This window comes from Erpetoichthys calabaricus, chromosome 7 (assembly GCF_900747795.2).
Source record: "Erpetoichthys calabaricus chromosome 7, fErpCal1.3, whole genome shotgun sequence".
NCBI classification, from domain to species: Eukaryota; Metazoa; Chordata; class Cladistia; order Polypteriformes; family Polypteridae; genus Erpetoichthys; species Erpetoichthys calabaricus.
The window spans coordinates 181010971-181032144 of NC_041400.2; the positions used below are offsets into that span (position 1 = coordinate 181010971).

A 21174-nucleotide genomic window follows, 5' to 3' on the forward strand; every position below is an offset into this window, starting at 1 on the left:
TTTCTTGGCAGATACCTGCTGACTTAGACGTACCATCCTGACAAATTTCAGCTTTTTAACTTAACGGGAAATAGTGTTTTTGTTGATGACTAGGTGAGTAAGTCAGTCAGCTCTGCATTATATATTAAATGTATATCAATATATACACACACACAAAAAAAAAATGCAGGTAACTAACCACTTTTATACACATTCTCTGTATCTTTACAGCATTCTGGTATCCTCTCTTTCACCTTTAAAATATTTGCTATTACAAACACTAATTCTATTATGTACTTTTTAAGCTTGTTTTAAGCCTGCTATTTCTAACCCTAAGTAAACAGCAGTTGATTGGATAATCATATAACTTGCAAATTTATTGAGCAACTCCAAGTACATTCTGTTTAAAAAAGTAAAACAAAAGTGAGTAACAGGATCTTGGCAGGATACATTTATTGTACAGTATATTTAATCAAAATTGTGAAACAGGCAACTTAGTGACATTAAATGAGTCATCTCATGTTCCAAAAGGAATTTAAGTAGCTTATGAATTGATTTAAGTTATTTAAGTTGTTTGGAATGCTTTTCCTTTTAGGTAGGTAAAGCTATTCATTACTCAGTTGATTCAAAACAATAGAATCTTTCTAGTCAGGATAACTATTATTCTGGCAAAAAAACAATGTTCAATGCAGGATGGGTAACAATACATCTTTCATATCATTATATGGTAGTATGAATAGTTCCAGTGCACAAATGTATTGGTAAAAGAGATGGAGAACAATGTGAGAAGAACCTATAACAGTTATTTGTTCTAGTGACAAAACTAATCAAATGGAAAACAGAAATTAAAGCATTCAGAATATTTATGTCACACATTTTTTGTTGTATGCAAATTTTTTTATTTTAAAAATAAACACCACTTAGCCTATTTTCATTTTAATACATGACTTGGTTAATGGTCCTCACAGGTGGCACAGTGGTAGTGCTGCTGCTTTGCAGTAAGGAGACTGTGGAAGATTGTGGGTTCACTTCCCGGTTCCTCCCTGTGTGGATAGCACTTTGAGTACTGAGAAAAGCGTTATATAAATGTAATGAATTATTATTTACTAGCCAACCCGCGGCGTACCATACGCCGCATAATCAGGCCGCTTTTTTAATGATTTTTAAGCACAGGGAAAAAATTAACATTTGAAAAATCCGGAGGAGAGGGGAAGGACGCCCATTATGCCCCATCCGTCATGCTAGTCTGCTGATTTCTCATTCAGTAACCTGTGAGTAGTGATAGGCGGAGTGAAGCCTCGCGAAGCATCAACACGTTTGAAGCAATTGTGTCGGAAATCGTATCGAAGCTTCGAAGCATTTGACACTCACCTCTCTCGTGACACCTCCTGGCCATTTTCATTAACGTTATAGAAACTTATGATACACTTCAATGACATCTGTTAAAAGTCATATTGCTTTTATTTTTTCGTAGCTACAGACTGACAACGAAGAGAAGGGTTCGTCAGCAGCTTCTAGTGTCTGATGTCTAAAAAATATAAATATAACTAATGCCGACAGGCAGAATGCACTATACGATAGCAAGAGTTAAACAAAATAAGATGCCTCACGTCATGCATTCCCGGCTCTTTCAATTAGTATTTACTTTTGCACTGTATCATTATAATCGGTCCTGTTATTAGTATTATAATTAACCCTGATCTTTTCTTGAGATCACATTTAATAGCCTTAAATGTTTTGTTTGGTCTGTCTTAATTAAAACGGAGTAGACAGAAAATAAAGGTTTATCTCTGTACTTTGCCATGATATACGCAAGCACATTTGAGAAAGAAAATGTGAAATCCTTAAATCACAGATGTCATTATCCGATCAAGTATTAAAATCTGCAGTGCCAAACAAACTGTTTTACACGCTGCAAACCAATCCACGCCGCTTTTTCAATGTTTTTTAATCCTTCGAGTTGCTAATTAACTAACTAACACCCACCCACTCAGCTTGTGTGAAAAAAATGCGCCCGTTCTTTCATCATTTTGTTGCAGCCTATCAAAGACTTGGTGATCATGTTTTGTAGACTCAATATATATTGGCTTTTCATCAGCGCGAGGGCGCGCATTCATCTCGGATTATTACATCTTGCTAGACTAATCTGCTACAAGGCTGCGTTTGAAAAACCGACTTATCCCGGATGAGTTTCACCGGCATTAATGATTAGGAATCTGGTTGGAACAAAACCCTGCAGCCACAGGGGTTCACCAGGACCGAGTTTGGCAAACACTGCTGAACAGAGACGAAACCGACTCAGGTGAGGAGTGGGGGCGGGCAAAGTAGTTGGAGCTATTGATTATTCAGTGTTGTTTGCCTGGGTGTCTGATCTGCTCAACAGGATTATAAATAAAAGGAAAACAATGTGAAGGCAATGTCACAGGTGATCCTGTGGTATAGCGGGTCCACAGCTCCCCTTCAAAAGCCCATTTTTAAATAAATAATCATCGCACTCACAGTGTAGACTCGTGCTTCGGGCATTTCTCCCCTGTGCAGTGTGTGAGTGAGTGAGGAGAGAGAGAGAAAGCCGGTACGTTACAGTGAGCGAGAGCAGGCTCGAAGGCAATGTGTTCCTGTGGTATAGCGGGTCCATAGCTCACATTCAAAAGGCCATTTTTAATCAGGCGACTGACAGTAGTGGAGTCAGGCACAGAGAAGGTCAGCTGCAGAGAGAGCGTCTCGACTGTTGCAGGGCCTGAAGCAGGTGAGACGCTAATGAAAAAGAGGCACAGGGCTTATTGATTTTTAAAGACTGCTTCCTTCATTGTGTTTTAACTTCAGTTTTAAAGGATTGCGCGGCTCTCTCTTGCGCTGCCTGTGTGTGCCTCGGTCTCTCTGTGGCGCTGCCTCTGTGTGTGCGTGGCTCCCTCTCACGCGCTGCCTGTGTGTGCGCTTGTTTCTCTCTCTGGCGTTGCCTGTGTGTGTGTGCGCGTCTCTCTCTCGCGCGCTGCCTGTGTATGCCTCTGTCTCTCTCTGACATTGCCTCTGTGTGTGTGTGTGTGTGTGTGTGTGTGTGTGTGTGTGCGCGCGGCTCTCTCTCTCGCGCTGCCTCTGTGTGAACCAAGATTCCACTGAGGTTGACTAATGAAAAGTCAACGTAGCTCAGAGCTGCAAGTGGAATGTGGCACAGACAAACAGAAATGACGGCATGTTTTTCGAGGCGTTGCGTCCGAGTTTGTGGGCGTGACTGTGATTTTTTCGTCGTATCCAATGGTCTAAGAGTTGGTGGGCGTGGCTCCTTCCTGCGTGCACCATTGGCATCTTACTTGTCGGCGGTTTAGTGAATCCACGCCCCTTCCGGCGTGCTTTCCATGGTCGGCTACTTGTCTCCTGGCTTAGTGAATTATATATATAGATTATTATTATTATTAATGTAGCTGACTTTTCAAAGACCATTTCAGCATCTCTCAGAAAGCAAAAACCTGCATACAACGTTTAAAATGGCACTGATGTCTAGCCCATTGTGGATGCAGAAAGTGGAAATTAAAGGTACTGTCAATCACATGAGTCACAACCACCTGAGGACAATTTCAGCACAACTGACTCAATTCTTTGCTCCACTGTTCTGAAGGACAATGCTATTTAAAGTTCTGTTCAGCTTCTAACTTTTGTTTTACCTCCTACAGCAGTCATTTAAAGACATCAACTCTTCCATATAATTTGGAGAGATGGAATCTTTGATTACTGGTGGACTTCATTAAATTTTCCAAACCTGGTAAAACTCGGTCAATTACATATTAGTGCTGCAAGATGACTCTGTTTGAATATTTCAAATTCATTTGAAAAAGGTCTTATTTAAAGGCAATAGCCAACATATTTGACTAAAAAAAGAATAGTAGTTTGTTTTATGTCACTCTGATTTAGGCATCACGTTACTCCCGGCACACTATACTGTGCTGTTGGTATTTGCAGATCTGTTTTTGCAAATCACTCCAGTGACTAACCTTTTCAGAATTTTGAATGATTAGCTTGTTATCGTCATTAGTAAAACTTACAGCCACACACTTATTAAAGCAATACAGATGAGAACAGGCCATTCAGCCCAGCAAAGCCTGCCAGTCCAATCCATTTCATTCTTCTGAAAAAAACATCAAATCTAGTTTTAAAAGTCCCTAACATCCTACTGTCTGCCACACTGTCTACCACTACAACAACATACTTGGGTCAGTCTTTCATATGCCATTGCTCTGTTTTTTTGATCTACAGGTATACTCACTAACTTCCAGGAAAAGTACTGATTACAGTTTCATACTCGCATCCATTTAGTTTACAATGATGAATTATTTTAATTAACTGCTTTACTTTGATAAGCACAAGATTAAAACTGCTTAGCCGAAAAGATTATACACAGAAAAGAAGAATACCTTATATAGTGACTGCGAGGAAAACTTTGAACTTTCTGAATTTGTAAGAAATGGTGGTTAAAATATCATCTGGTCTTTAAATTATAATATTAGACAGTCTGATTAAGCAAACGGCACACACGGTCATATCTTTATTGAACATACTGTTTAAATATTTAAGGACAAAAACCGGAAAAGGATGCGAACACCTTTTAGTAACTGTAGTAGCAATAACCTCAAGCACATGCTGTTGATCACCAACACAGCATTTATGCGGGTTTTGGCCCATTCCTGTTTACAGACCTGTTTCAGATCATTTATACTTCTGGGACGGTGTTACCTTTGATCATGCATGATCAGTTCAACAAGACTGAGGATCCAGATGTGACTTGGACATTCTAAAATATTGAATTTCAAGCTGCACCATTGCTGATTTACGCCTGTTTTTGGAGTTCTGAGTTTTTTTTTTGTTTTTTTTTTTTAAACTTAAAATTAATGACAGGAACTCTGATATTTTCCTGTTGAATTTCCTGATAAAAAAACTCAAAATTTATTATTCTCTCTATATTGCAAGCTATCCTGGCACTAAGGTAGCAAAGCAGTTCCAATCTTTGCTACTCCCTTGTGGGTGCGACATTACATGTTGGTGTTTTTTGCCTCCTTCAAACAATTAACTATACACTTGGTTCTAATTTGTCTCCATTTGTGCATTATCTGCATGACTGTGGACAGAAGACTGACCAAGTTTTTTGAAATGCTTCTGTACCTCTTTACAGGGTTTCAACAACTCTTAGGACATTTTTTGAAATCACTAGTAATCAGACTATGTTGTGTTTCTGCCGAATTTCGCTGCAAAGATTAGAAAACCAAAACTATTATATTATTAATAAAATAGGGCACCTCTAACCCCAAACTCCTTCTCTCCACTAGAATGTTATATCACTGATTGAATATTCCAATCATCCATCCATGTTCTAACCCATTTAGGCCATTTAGGCTCATTGGGTGTTGGTGGCTATCTCAGCTACACTGGACTCAAGGGAGAAATCAATCTGGGAAACTTCTTTTCACCACAGGCCACAATCATGTGCACACCCACACTCAGTCACAACGGGATCCAATTAGCCTAAAAGTACTCTAAGGGCCAATTTTAGAAAGCTAGTGTTAAATTCACATACGTGTCTGCTTAATTTCAATTGAATATCAGTTTCTCATAGTTACTTAGATTATGGTATAGTCTTTTATCCCCTACACATTAACATGAAACAGAACTTTCTTAGCTATTCCTGTAAAATCAGAGTGTTAATTAAGCCAGTTAAGAAATAGTCTCACTGCTAGAAGCATGGACCAATAGTTTACTTTATAAATAGAACATGGGCATAGAGATTTCTGACCGTGCCATCTCTTGATCTTTTTTATATATTTGAAACTATGACTGTATGACCAAACACAGAGAAAAAAGAAACAAGACAAGACAAGTAAGCCTTAAACAGAACTTTCTTTAAACAAGATCTTTTCTTTTCTTTGTAATATCAACTTTTTCTCTACTTTTGTGTGAACCGTTTTGTTTTGAATTTTTCTACAACCTTTAAAACGAAGGTATTTGTATTGTGGAATTATTTGAAAACACATTACACTATTACCTGAAATGTTCTATGAAGTAAACAGAAAGCTGCAGAACTTTAGTAATTTTAATCAAAAACAGCTACCGATACTCGGGCTCACATACTGTTAAAATTTCTGACCTAAAAAGTGTAGATAATATATTCAATAAATAAATGATTATGTACACTGTGTACTATTTCTGGCTAGCTTTAATATAATGTTTGAGATGAAGATCAAATATATATAGCAAGGGCGAAAACACGTGTCGCGTACTTTTTGCATTAGACAATACACTAAGCAACATATTATATACAGTGCATCCGGAAAGTATTCACAGCACATCACTTTTTCCACATTTTGTTACGTTACAGCCTTATTCCAAAATGGATTAAATTCATTTTTTTCCTCAGAATTCTACACACAACACCCCATAATGACAATGTGAAAAAAGTTTACTTGAGGTTTTTGCAAATTTATTAAAAATAAAAAAAACTGAGAAAGCACATGTACATAAGTATTCACAGCCTTTGCCATGAAGCTCAAAATTGAGCTCAGGTGCATCCTGTTTCCCCTGATCATCCTTGAGATGTTTCTGCAGCTTAATTGTTGTCCACCTGTGGTAAATTCAGTTGATTGGACATGATTTGGAAAGGCACACACCTGTCTATATAAGGTCCCACAGTTGACAGTTCATGTCAGAGCACAAACCAAGCATGAAGTCAAAGGAATTGTCTGTAGACCTCCGAGACAGGATTGTCTCGAGGCACAAATCAGGGGAAGATTACAGAAAAATTTCTGCTGCTTTGAAGGTCCCAATGAGCACAGTGGCCTCCATCATCCGTAAGTGGAAGAAATTCAAAACCACCAGGACTCTTCCTAGAGCTGGCCGGCCATCTAAACTGAGCGATCGGGGGAGAAGGGCCTTAGTCAGGGAGGTGACCAAGAACCTGATGGTCACTCTGTCAGAGCTCCAGAGATCCTCTGTGGAGAGAGGAGAACCTTCCAGAAGGACAACCATCTCTGCAGCAATCCACCAATCAGGGCTGTATGGTAGAGTGGCCAGACGGAAGCCACTCCTTAGTAAAAAGGCACATGGCAGCCCGCCTGGAGTTTGCCAAAAGGCACCTGAAGGACTCTCAGACCATGAGAAAGAAAATTCTCTGGTCTGATGAGACAAAGATTGAACTCTTTGGTGTGAATGCCAGGCGTCACGTTTGGAGGAAACCAGGCACCGCTTATCACCAGGCCAATACCATCCCTACAGTGAAGCATGGTGGTGGCAGCATCATGCTGTGGGGATGTTTTTCAGCGGCAGGGACTGGGAGACTAGTCAGGATAAAGGAAAAGATGACTGCAGCAATGTACAGAGACATCCTGGATGAAATCCTGCTCCAGAGCGCTCTTGACCTCAGACTGGGGCGACGGTTCATCTTTCAGGACAACGACCCTAAGCACACAGCCAAGATATCAAAGGAGTGGCTTCAGGACAACTCTGTGAATGTCCGTGAGTGGCCCAGCCAGAGCCCAGACTTGAATCTGATTGAACATCTCTGGAGAGATCTTAAAATGGCTGTGCACCGACGCTTCCCATCCAACCTGATGGAGCTTGAGAGGTGCTGCAAAGAGGAATGGGCGAAACTGGCCATAGGTAGGTGTGCCAAGCTTGTGGCATCATATTCAAAAAGATTTGAGGCTGTAATTGCTGCCAAAGGTGCATCGACAAAGTATTGAGCAAAGACTGTGAATGTTTATGTACATGTGATTTCTCAGTTTTTTTATTTTTAATAAATTTGCGAAAACCTCAAGTAAACATTTTTCACGTTGTCATTATGGGGTGTTGGATTAAATTCATTTTTTTCCTCAGAATTCTACACACATTTTGGAATAAGGCTGTAACATAACAAAATGTGGAAAAAGTGGTCACCTTACACTCAAGGTCACCTTACAATAAAATTAAACAACATTAGTAAAATAAAAACAAGAGAATGATAAATCACAAAGCAATAATTAGCAAACAAACAAAGATAACAGGCAGTAACAGTGTAGAATTCACAATTGGTATGCCAGCTTGAAAAGATAAGTTTTGACGGCAGTTTTAAACTGTGTTACTGAATCATGCTGACGTATATGAGAGGGAAGAAAATTCCAGAGTTAAGAAGCACTGAGAGACGCTCGAGCTCCCATAGAACTGATTTTGATGTGTGGTACGGAATGTAGAGCTGCAGAGGAGGACCTGAGTGAGTAAGAGGGATTGTAAATCTGTAGGAGATCAGGGAGGTTGTGGAGAGGTTTAAATATTAAGAGCGGTATTTTGTATTGTATTCTGTGGTTAACAGGGAGCCTGTGAAGTTGAGAGAGAATAGGTGTAGTATGTTCAGTGGGTTTAGAACAGGTTATTATTCTGGCAGCAGAATTTTGAACAAGTTGTAAGCGATGGATAAGTTTTTGTGTGATGCCAGATAGAATAGCATTACGGTAATCTATACGTGAGGTGACTCGGGCATTAACCAATACTTCAGCACTGTGTTGCGTAAGAACAGGAAGAAGTCTAGAAATGTTTCGGAGATGGAAGAAGGCAGTCCGAGAAATGTTACTTATATGGGAAGAAAAAGAGAGAGTACTGTCAAGAGTAACACCCAGGCTCTTAACTTGGGAAGAGATGTTTGTGCTAATATTGTTAATTAAAATAGAAGAAGTTTCTGTGCCGTGTTTAGGGCGAAACCCAGTTTGAAACTGTTCAAAAAGGTTATTTTTTGAAAGATGGGACTGGAGTTGGGAGGCAACTATCTTTTCGAGAACTTTAGATATAAATGGAACATTTGAAATAGGCCGATAATTGTTAAGGATATTTGGGTCTAAACCTGTTTTATTCAGAATTGGGGTAATTGAGGCTGTTTTTAGTGAGAGGGGGACCATGCCTGTAGTAAGGGAAGTGTTAATTATAGTAGTTAGCATGGGAGAAATATGTGATAGACAAGACTTAACAAAGCTTGTAGGTATTGGATCTAATTGGCATGTGGAAGAATTAGATTTTGTTATAAGCTCTGAGATATTATTTTCAGCTGGTAAACTGAAATCTGAGAATAGGGTGGTTGGTAGGGGAATATGGGTGATAGTGGAGAGTATGTCATTTTCTGCAGAAATAGAGGAAGCAAGTTGCTGGTGGATTTTTTCAATTTTTGAGTTGAAGAAATCCAAAAAAGTGCAGCAGTATTTAACAGAGAGGTTATTGTAAGTGGTACTTTCTGGTGGTGTAATTTGCCTTTTCATTCAGAAAAAAGAGCTCTGGTATTTTTCCCTCCTGCATTGATAATATTAGAATAGTATATAGTTTTGGCAGCAGAGAGAGCATTTTTGTATTTTAACATGTGATATGAGTACATTTCCTTGTGTACAACAAGACCCCGTCTTTTTAGCTAGGCGCTCCAACTGTCGACCCATGGCTTTGAGCTGACGGAGTTCAGATGTAAACCAGGGAGCAGTGCGAATAAATGAAACAGTCCGTGTTTTTAAGGGAGCTAATGTATCAAAGGCAGAGGCCAGAGCAGCATTGTAATGGTCTATTAATTCTGATGGTGCGGTAGCAGAATGAGAAACAGGCTGTGATTGCAATAAATCTATAAGGGTCTCTGGGTTTACACGCTTGACATTACGAAATGAAATTACACGCTGAACCTTTGATTTACCGAGAGGTAAGCTAACATCAAATGTGATCATTTTGTGATCTGAGATAGGGAATTCAGTAGGAATAAGATTGTGAGGTGTGATACCAGAGCAGCAAACTAAGTCTAAAATATGACCCTTGTTATTAGTTGAAAAGTTGACATATTAAATTAAATTAAAACAGTCAAGGATTTCATTAAAATCATTTGTCAGTGCATCAGTTGGTATTTCAATGTGTATGTTAAAATCACCCATGAGGATGACATTAGTAGACATTGCACACAAAGTTGTTGAAACAGTAAAAAGTTCAGCAATAAAAACACTTGCTAGTTTAGGAAGTCTATATAAAACAGCAATTATAGTAGGTGAAGTTCCGCAGAGTTTGCCAGCTAACAGTTCAAAGGATGAATACGCTGGAAGAGGTATCGGTGATATTACGATGTATTATTGCGAGACCGCCTCCCCTCCCCGAAGAACGGGATTTGGAGATGCAGACAAACTCTGGAGGGAGTGCTTGATTTAGATGGAAATAATCCTCCGGTTGCTGCCAGGTCTCCGTAAGACATAAACTTTCCATGTTAGTGTCTATGATAACATCACCAATCAGCAGAGCTTTGTTAGAGATAGATCGAGTATTAAATATTCCAAACTTCAAAGCGTCTATGGACGTATATTCCGGTGATTTTACCAAAGGAATCAACATGTTATCATTATCACATCACTCAAAAGTATGAGGACAAGTGCGTCCTTCAAACCAAAGTGAAGGAATAGATCCGCTGCTACTCCTGCTGAGGCAAAAACGACGACGTGAGCCCCGGTGAACGTACTTTGGTTGTCGGAGAATGCTGCGGTGCAGCAGGATATCAGTAGGTAATTCATAGTTTGTTCGAAGTCGATACAAGTCATCTGATGAATATTTTAGTTTGGAAGATGTGACTGCATTAGATACAGTGCATCCGGAAAGTATTCACAGCGCATCACTTTTTCCACATTTTGTTATGTTACAGCCTTATTCCAAAATGGATTAAATTCATTTTGTTCCTCAAAATTCTACACACAACACCCCATAATGACAACATGAAAAAAGTTTACTTGAGGTTTTTGCAAATTTATTAAAAATAAAAAAACTGAGAAATCACCTGTACATAAGTATTCACAGCCTTTGCTCAATACTTTGTCGATGCACCTTTGGCAGCAATTACAGCCTCAAGTCTTTTTGAATATGATGCCACAAGCTTGGCACACCTATCCTTGGCCAGTTTCGCCTATTCCTCTTTGCAGCACCTCTCAAGCTCCATCAGGTTGGATGGGAAGCGTCAGTGCACAGCCATTTTAAGATCTCTCCAGAGATGTTCAATCGGATTCAAGTCTGGGCTCTGGCTGAGCCACTCAAGGACATTCACAGAGTTGTCCTGAAGCCACTCCTTTGATATCTTGGCTGTGTGCTTAGGGTCGTTGTCCTGCTGAAAGATGAACCGTTGCCCCAGTCTGAGGTCAAGAGCGCTCTGGAGCAGGTTTTCATACAGGATGTCTCTGTACAGTGCTGCAGTCATCTTTCCCTTTATCCTGACGAGTCTCCCAGTCCCTGCCGCTGAAAAACATCCCCACAGCATGATGCTGCCACCACCATGCTTCACTGTAGGGATGGTATTGGCCTGGTGATGAGCGGTGCCTGGTTTCCTCCAAACGTGACGCCTGGCATTCACACCAAAGAGTTCAATCTTTGTCTCATCAGACCAGAGAATTTTCTTTCTCATGGTCTGAGAGTCCTTCAGGTGCCTTTTGGCAAACTCCAGGTGGGCTGCCATGTGCCTTTTACTAAGGAGTGGCTTCCATCTGGCCACTCTACCATACAGGCCTGATTGGTGGATTGCTGCAAGAGATGGTTGTCCGTCTGGAAGGTTCTCCTCTCTCCACAGAGAACCTCTGGAGCTCTGACAGAGTGACCATCGGGTTCTTGGTGACCTCCCTGACTAAGGCCCTTCTCCCCCGATCGCTCAGTTTAGATGGCCGGCCAGCTCTTGGAAGAGTCCTGGTGGTTTTGAACTTCTTCCACTTACGGATGATGGAGGCCACTGTGCTCATTGGGACCTTCAAAGCAGCAGAAATTTTTCTGTAACCTTCCCCAGATTTGTGCCTCAAGACAATCCTGTCTCGGAGGTCTACAGACAATTCCTTTGACTTCATGCTTGGTTTGTGCTCTGACATGAACTGTCAACTGTGGGACCTTACATAGACAGGTGTGTGCCTTTCCAAATCATGTCCAGTCAACTGAATTTACCACAGGTGGACTCCAATGAAGCTGCAGAAACATCTCAAGGATGATCAGGGGAAACAGGATGCACCTGAGCTCAAATTTGAGCTTCATGGCAAAGGCTGTGAATACTTATGTACATGTGCTTTCTTGATTTTTTTATTTTTAATAAATTTGTAAAAATCTCAAGTAAACTTTTTTCACGTTGTCATTATGGGGTGTTGTGTGTAGAATTCTGAGGAAAAAAAATGAATTTAATCCATTTTGGAATAAGGCTGTAACATAACAAAATGTGGAAAAAGTGATGCGCTGTGAATACTTTCCGGATGCACTGTAGCAAAGCAGACATAAAATAATCCATGACAACCAATTGACGTTTATAATAGTAGATTTCCCGAAGTCACCCAAGCAAATTCCAGATTGGAAGCAATGTACCCCTTGTGTACCTACTCGGCCCAATTAAAATAACACATTAGCCAGTAGACCATCACCACTGGGATTTCCGCAAGTACTCAGCAATTGACAAGGGGCACTTTCAACCACCTATTCATCAAAGCTAGTGTGTGTGTGTATATATATATATATATATATATATATATGGAAGAGAAGGTCTGTGATACGGTTTGCATATTTGCAGCTGGAGATCCACAAAGGGAGAAAAAAATGAATCACGTATCATAAAGTAGTTTCTATTCCTGAGCTTTCAACCCCTACCAGGGGTCTTCATCAGAGGATAATGCTTAGACTTACAAGAATCAAAGGCAATATATAGCAACACATTAAGTTGGGGGGGGGGTGACTAAGTCAGTATGATCAAGGGGGGGGGGAGGGTTTGTATAGTTTATTTATTATGTACATGTTCTTCTTAAGTTAGCATATGCTAACGAACAATCTGCACACAGTCCTCTTTATTGCCAAAAACAAGAAATCGACAGCAGAAACACGAAACGCAGTTTATAGTATCCCATGCAATTCTTGCTCAGCGGTATACATAGGACAAACTTCAAAAAGAATCTCAACACGTGTGCAGGAACATCGCAACGCCATCAGAAGAAAGGATGCACTATCATTGATCTATGCACATACTAAATCGGCAGGACATACATTCAACTGGGACAATAAAAAAGTAAAATTTAAGGTCAGTACTAAAAGTGTAAAAGTGCCAGAGAGTTGGCCGAGTCTTGGCTATCAAATGAAAACGCCATCAACAGACACTTGGACATAAATCCAGCATATGCTAACTTAAGAAGAACATGTACATAATAAATAAACTATACAAACCCCCCCCCCCCCCTTGATCATACTGACTTAGTCACCTCCCCCCCACCCCCCGTTAATGTGTTGCTATATATTGCCTTTGATTCTTGTAAGTCTAGGCATTATCCTCTGATGAAGACCCCTGGCAGGGGTTGAAAGCTCAGGAATAAAAACTACTTTATGATACGTGATTCATTTTTTTCTCCCTTTGTGGATCTCCAGCTGCAAATATTATATATATATACATACATACATACATACATACACACACACACAGAGACATATAAACAGCGTAACAAATACAAAAAAAGATAAAGCTTCTGTAAATAGATGAAAACTTTCTACTTTGCTAGCAGACAAAAGACAACTTACCCATAATCATCAATTAGATGGGAGCCCAAAACCACCACGTCAAGCTCAAAGTTATCTGGATCTGCCTTTAGGCCAAACATGATGGGGGCCAGTTTGGAATAATCAGCACGGTTGCAAGTGGCAACACAAACACGTAGCTTTCTTTTTCTGTTGTTTTTCTCCATGCTCTCTTTTATCTTCCTAATATTCTTATAATAGAGTTCCTGGTAAAAAAGGAATGAAAATATCAGTTAACAGAACTGAAGCTTGAAACTGCTATATTATCCAAAATTGAAGCAGCTTCAAGAAACATTTAAACTTATTCAAAAAGTTTCTGATTTAAAAAAATTAATTAAAGAGAAGGAGGGGGGTGTAATCACTAAGAAAGAAAGATAACCAAAACAAAAAGATATAACATTGTGAATATAATTGGAAATAATTACTTTGCATTGTTCTATCCTCCAAAACTTTTCTAAATACTCCAGGAGTATGAATTCAGACTTTTTTACTGTTTACATAAAATATACAGAATAAAAAAAGAAGGTTAAACAGTTTAAAGTGAAAAAAATTGTAAATGAATCCAATACAGTGTTAGCCTTGTTTAATGTTGGACATCCTCAAAGCTTGTCTCCAGGAATCTCACATCTCTGGAGATGCCAGCTTATCTAACACTTTCGGTTCAGATTCACTGAATTTGAGGGGTTAGCTTGTGTTGTAAAGAATTATGGAATGATATGGTATGTCCGTTAGAGCAGTGCCTCTCAAATTCAGAATCGTGGCTAACTGTGGCTGCAAGTTGTTGCTCAAACCAGAGAGTAATTTTCCCTGTAATTGATTTCTTTGTTTAATAAGTTGGTCCTTTTCCACCCATCATTATGCATTTAGAAAAGCACACAAGGTTTCAAGAACTTAGAAGCATTAGCTGTACATGTGAAAACAAGGATGAAGGAGTATATCAGAATCACTTTTATTTGCTAGTACTTAATGTACAGGAATTTAACTTGCTTTCTGTTATAAGTACTACCAAAGCTATCAACATCACATACAAAAATTAGTTACACAACCTACATTATAAGCAGTTGCAGAATTGTACAATTATAAAGGAGATGTGCAAATGATTTGTAAATTAAAGCAAAAAATGAACGTGTGTGTTTGTGGATGGGTGGATGGATACTTTATTAATCCCAAGGGGAAATTCATATACTCCAGCAGCAGCATACTGATAAAAAAAATTATTAAAGAGTGATAAAGAATGTGTAAGCACATGCCTACATGTGATATGTATTACATACTTACTCACACCTTCATACAGTATTTAAAAGAACCCATGAATAAGTGACGATGACAGGCAAAATTACTGGTTTGTGAAAGCTATGGCTCTGGGAAACAAGCTGTCTAGGCGTCTGTTAGTTTTAATTGCCCTGAAGTGTTTACCAGAGGGGAGTTTTTGGAACAAGTGATGACCTGGGTCAAATGAGTCAGTTGAGATCTTTATGACCTGGTTTATGATACAAAATGCATACAAGTCTGCAACAGATGGAAGAGCACAGCCAATTATGTTTTTTGCAGACCTCACAAACTGCTGTAATATATATCATTGAAGCAGACCACTGCTGAACCAAATCAAACAACAGTAGAGAACATGATCACATTTTCAATGTGATTATGGCTTTGAAGAACTGTACTAGGATGGACTGGGAAATATTTATTTTCTTTAGTTGTTGGGGAAAAAACATCTGCTGTTGAATGGTGTTAATTTGGCCACAACTCAACTATCACTCACAGTTTTCACCAAATTGACTGTAGAATCATTTATTTACAGAGGAAGAGGATGTAACTGCTGTTTGTGAAAGTCAATTACCATTTCCATTGTCTTGGTGGTATTGAGTACCATGTTATTTGTAGCACACCAAGATCAAAGACGAGTCACCTCCTTTCTGAATGCCATTTCATTTCCATTAGTAATTGGTCCAATGATGGTGGTGTCATCAGAGAACTTAATGAGTTTTACATGAAGAGTCAGTGGATATACAGTCATTCGTGTACAAGTTACAGAGTAGGGGGAAGAGCACAGTTTGAGGGGCACCTGTGCTAATATAGAGATAGTCTGTGAGATTGGAGCCCACCTGCATATACGGTTTCCATTTACAGATGAAATCATTTGGTTCAGTTTGTAGAGGTTTTGTTAACAACAGTAAAGAGACAATGGTGTTAAATGTTGAACTTAAGTCTACAAACAGAATTCAGGCATTTTAGTTCCTTTATAATCCAGATGACCTAGCACAGGCTTTTCTAACCTGTGAGCCACAGAGGCATTGCAGGTAGGCCACAGCTGACCTTGGAGGAAATCAGCCTACCCCACAGTGCTACGTGCTTGATTCACTGCGGCAGCACTGCAGGTGGATAGTGGCCAATCCTGGATGACCTTTTCAAACCTCACTCTTACAATCGTGATCCTTTCACCAAGAATGAATTTGATGCATTGGATGATCACATTTGATTTATTTGAGATTTTGGTGATCACACAAGAACTTCCTCCTCCTTTGACACATCATGCATGATTCACTGAGGGTACCCCATTCTCCATGCTCAGATGATCACACCCCCACCCCCACTGAGAACACACTAGCACAAAGGTTAGGGAAAAACTGCTACACAACTACACAAAGTACAGGGCCACGTTTATGGCATCATCCACATTGGTCATGATGAGGAACAGTAACAGACTTAAGATGGGTTGCTGTATGTTTACTATTAAATAAAATGTCCATATTTCAATATACTATTGTTTATCATGATACCAGCGAGTGGAGATGTCTTGCATATTGGTCAGGCATGCAAGTAAGAATTTAACAATACTATTACTACTATGCTTTTTAAAAGACACCAATTCTCAAACATCTGGCAACCTGCTTTGAAAGCCTCATGACCCACATATTGGCAGATACTAGCGTAGTTTTAATGCAAACATTGTAATGAAAATTCCTCTCATTTCTCCTTACAAATTATCTTTAATCTAAATCAAACAGTCAAATTTACATACTACTGTTAATTTTTTTTTAAAAGTGTGTTAAAAAGTTTTATATTCCCATTAACAGCTGTGTTCGGTGTTCTTCCAGATGGACTTGAATTGGAGAAGGACAAACAAACGGTGATTGCATTCACTACACTCTTGGCACGCAGACTTATTTTGTTAAATTGGAAGAATCCTAATTCTCCTCTTATAAGTCAGTGGGAAACTGATGTTTTATATTATTTGAAATTGGAAAAAAATCAAATTTTCAGTTAGAGGATCTGTACAAAATTTTTTCAAAACTTGGCAGGATTTAATCAATATTATTTTAGAATAAGAGAATTAACTATTATTGTATTTAACTCCCTTCTCCATCTCTTATTTATATAGATATTTACTTCTCCCCTTCTTTTGTCTAATGTTGCCTTATTAAAAAGCTTAAAGAAATTTTCCTTTAGCTAAGCTCTCCTTCTCAGGGGTGGGGTTTGATTTGTTTTCAAATTTGTTGGGTTATAAATGGATCTGTTTGTATGGAATGATTACAATGAAAATTAATAAAATAAAAATATAAAAAAAAAAAAAAAAAAAAAGTTTTATATTCACTTCTGGGGAGTATTAGATTATTGTTTTCTTTGCTTTCCTACTTGTGCTAATGTTCAGCAATTAGTTTCTTAATGTGCTTGTCCTGATGATGGTTGGGTAATATACATCAATATACAATAAGGCACCATTCAACATACTTAATAACTGACTTCCTAAAACACAGCTACTTGTAATTCAGGTAATTTAATATATACACAAATACACACAGTATATATATATATATATACACATATACATATATATATATATATATATATATATATATATATATATATACAGACTTATAAGGTGCATGTCTGATGGAGACTGTTCTGAAGAGACATGAAAGTAAGAATTTCAAAGAACTACAGTAAGTACACATGAGAAACATGAAATTTAATTTGCTGCAGGTGATGCATGTTAGTGAGGCATTTCCCCTTAAGGTGTATTTTAATTATGGCAGGGAGCAAACATTGAATTATCTGTCCATAGAAGAAGCAGCCTAAGCGAAAGTAGATGCCAACCTCATACCGTACTGTTAATAACTGCAGATTTTCACAGAGAACTGGTAATGTTTCAACTAAACATGCAATGAAATAGTATTTATGTATGAAGTCTGGATGATACAGTATATATCAATTTCTCTTAAACATATCCCATTAAAAAAACTGCATTTTTTTCCAATGTTGGTGCTCAGTTAAATCCCATTGCACAATTTCAGGGTGCTTTTATTGAGCAACAGGGTTATACCCCCTTGAGTTTTTAGGTCAAAAGCTGGTGTTTATTTCATACACCTGATAAATCTGTTAGATTCAAATTCATCTGATGCCATCTATTGGTGATGGATACATTTTTGTTTGATATTCATAAATATAAATCTACTGTGGGTCATTTTTATTCTGTACTATTATCAATTCATGTCTGCCATGAACATTTAAACATAGAAAATAAAATAATTTTAGTATCCTAAATTCTAAGTTGGGATGCTCTATTATTGACAACAGAAATCTGTTCATTTGATTTTATGAGATGCAGTTAAGATACTCCGATGACGCAACATCATTTTAATATTATAATGGGCAAGACAAAAAATAGGTACAATACCCAGCTCTATAAATAAACCAGCATATGTACTTTTTAATAAAGGATAATGGGCTAAGAATGCATATCATTTGAAGAGTTTAAATTCAAACTGCTTGTTTAACAAGGGTTCCTGATCTCCTGAAAAGATATACTGTAGAAGTTATATAGATAAACTGCATAATGTGTAGAGTACATGTCCTAGAAGGTTCTGCTCAAGCTTTATAATGCTCTGATGAGGCCTCATCTGGAGTACTGTGTGCAGTTTTGGTCTCCAGGCTACAAAAAGGACATAGCAGTGCTGGAAAAAGTCCAGAGAAGAGCAACTAGCCTGATTCCAGGGCTACAGGGGATGAATTATGAAGAAAGATTAAAAAAGCTGAGCCTTTACAGTTTAAGCAAAAGAAGACTAAGATGTGACATGACTTAAATGTTTGAAATCCTGAAGGGAATTAGTTCATTGGATTGAGTTTGAGATTAAGTGTAAACTTCACAAATGTTAGGAAGTTTTTCTTTACATAGAGAACCATAGACACTTGGAATAAGCTACCAAGTAGCATGGTAGACAGTAAGATTTTATGGACTTTTAAAACTAGACTTGATGTTGTTTTAGAAGAATTAAGTGGATGGGACTGGTGAACTTTGTTGGGCTGAATGGCCTGTTCTCGTCTACTTTGTTCTAATTTCCTAAATATATTATGAATACAGTAAAGTGAAGACAATACAAAAGCATTTTTTGAATAGATCAAAATCATACTAGGAATGCCTCAATGGGCTTTAACAGGCCCTATTTTTTGAAAACTCCCCAGCCTTGACTCTCTAAGACAATACATTTTAGAAAATTCAGTATAATGAGCATGTGCTTCATTTGGCTAGCATATCTATTTGTGCTATTTCCAAGGTATTCAATAAAGTGGGAAATGCCTATCCAGAAGTAGTGTTTCTGGATATACAGTCAAGAGTGTTCCTACAATCAACGCTGCCCTGATCAATCCTCTACAAAACTGTTATGGATTCTTCAAAACTGTAGTAAACAAAAGTTCAAATAAACTAAATGATAACCTAAAATACATCAATAAAATTTAAATCTGTCAGCACTGCATGCAGATAAGAAATTACCTTTAAAGGGAAAACAATGTGAGCAATGTGTAAACCACTCCAGGGCCTGAGATAATGTACTACAATACCCTCTAATTATTTAAATTATGTGGGATAAACTACTGCTTAAGCAGCCATAAAAATCTGGTCATATTCACTCAAAAACTTCGGCCAGACTGTACTGTAAAATAGAGTATTGCAATACACAAAACCGCAAGCTTGCGGACTACCTAAATTCCTAAACTCCTTCAGTAGATGTCACACATTCAAGCTATTGTGGAAATTACTGGTAAACTTCCAGACGAATTACATTCATCAGCAAATCCAGTTCAATTTCCAATGCTGAGACCTTTTTACATTTCACAGGAATTTTGTGGGATGGTGAATGCACAAAAAAAAAAAAAAAAAAAAAAAAAAAAAGAAATAAAACATCCATCCATCCATCCATTTTCCAACCCGCTGAATCCAAACAGGGTCACGGGGGTCTGCTGGAGCCAATCCCAGCCAACACAGGGCACAAGGCAGGGAACCAATCCCGGGCAGGGTGCCAACCCACCGCAGGACACACACAAACACACCCACACACCAAGCACACAGTAGGGCCAATTTAGAATTGCCAATCCACCTAACCTGCATGTTTTTGGATCGTGGGAGGAAACCGGAGCGCCCGGAGGAAACCCACGCAGACACGGGGAGAACATGCAAACTCCACGCAGGGAGGACCCGGGAATCGAACCCAGGTCCCCAGATCTCCCAACTGCGAGGCAGCAGCACTACCCACTGTGCCACCGTGCCGCCCAGAAATAAAACATCTGGGTAAATTATACAAGATGTCATAACATGCACATAGATTATCTTCATGTTCATACAGTTGAACTAATCACAAGGTACTTGTTTGATCACTCTACTGAATGTTTTCTTAAGTAAACAGTTTTAAAATGAATAAAAATTAGATGGCTTTGGAATCTTCTCTCTCTCTTCCTTGTTTCGTCCTTCTGCCTCCACTTCCTCTCAGGCAAGCTTCGTCCACCTCCTCCTGACTCTGGCTGTCCAAATGGAGTGAGGCGCCTCCTTTTATTCAGGTCCTGGGAGTGTTCCAGGTGGCTCATCAAGATTACCTGGAATCACTCTCAGGAGTGGTAGAAGTCCATTATACGCCTCTACAGCTCCCCCTGGCGACTCCCATTTAACCCAGCAGGGCTGTACCAAACTCCAGCTCCCGGTGTGCCTTGTGGGAATCCATGGTGCCACAGCTGCCCAAGAAGGCTGCCCTCTAGTGCCCCAGTGCAGGTATTGCCTCACTGATGCCCTCTCCCCCAGTCTTTCCATTGTGTTGGCGTTCCGGCCAGGTAATGGCCACAGCTTCCCATCAAAAAAAAATAAAATGATAAAAACAAAGTAAAATGAAATGGCATTTGAATTTATATTTTTCACTGCTTTATATTTAGTTATTATGTTTTCTATTTTCGAACCATTCTGTTATTTATGTTTCAAGGTGCAAAACAATAAATAAATAATAAATAAATAATGGAATATAGCACTCAAGCATTGTTGCCACTCAATGCATTTTGTTTTTTGAAAAAGACAGAAAAAATAAAATCTTACGATTCTTGCCTTCTTTTATTTCTGAGATAAAACTTTCCTTTGCTAAATGGATGGGTCACCCAGATATGTGTGAAGAAAAGAATCCTAGTAAATTGCCCCAAAATTTCCAAAGTCACATATGTGAAAGGAGTTAGTGTTAGCAATCATGGTGAGTGCACAGTTTAAAAAATATATTTCTGTGCACTACATTGTGTTGTCTCCCTTTTTACAACAGCTTTTTGAGAAATTCACATAAGCAAAATGAAAGAGAAAAATGTTATAGTTGGGGAGACAAAAAGTGATAATGAAAGTCATGCACTTTT

General features: G+C 38.7%; 1 protein-coding gene across 3 annotated transcripts in view; it reads right to left on the reverse strand.

The window, feature by feature from the left end:
• Positions 1 to 21174, reverse strand: part of gne (glucosamine (UDP-N-acetyl)-2-epimerase/N-acetylmannosamine kinase) — a 122548-nt gene that overhangs the window by 40521 nt on the left and 60853 nt on the right. For all 3 annotated transcript variants that reach the window (XM_028805804.2, XM_051929905.1, XM_028805797.2), the window contains exon 2: positions 13516 to 13718. In XM_028805804.2, coding sequence (XP_028661637.1) covers positions 13516 to 13679 — 164 coding nt within the window. In that variant the 5' untranslated portion in view covers positions 13680 to 13718. The remainder of the gene's footprint in view (positions 1 to 13515; positions 13719 to 21174) is intronic.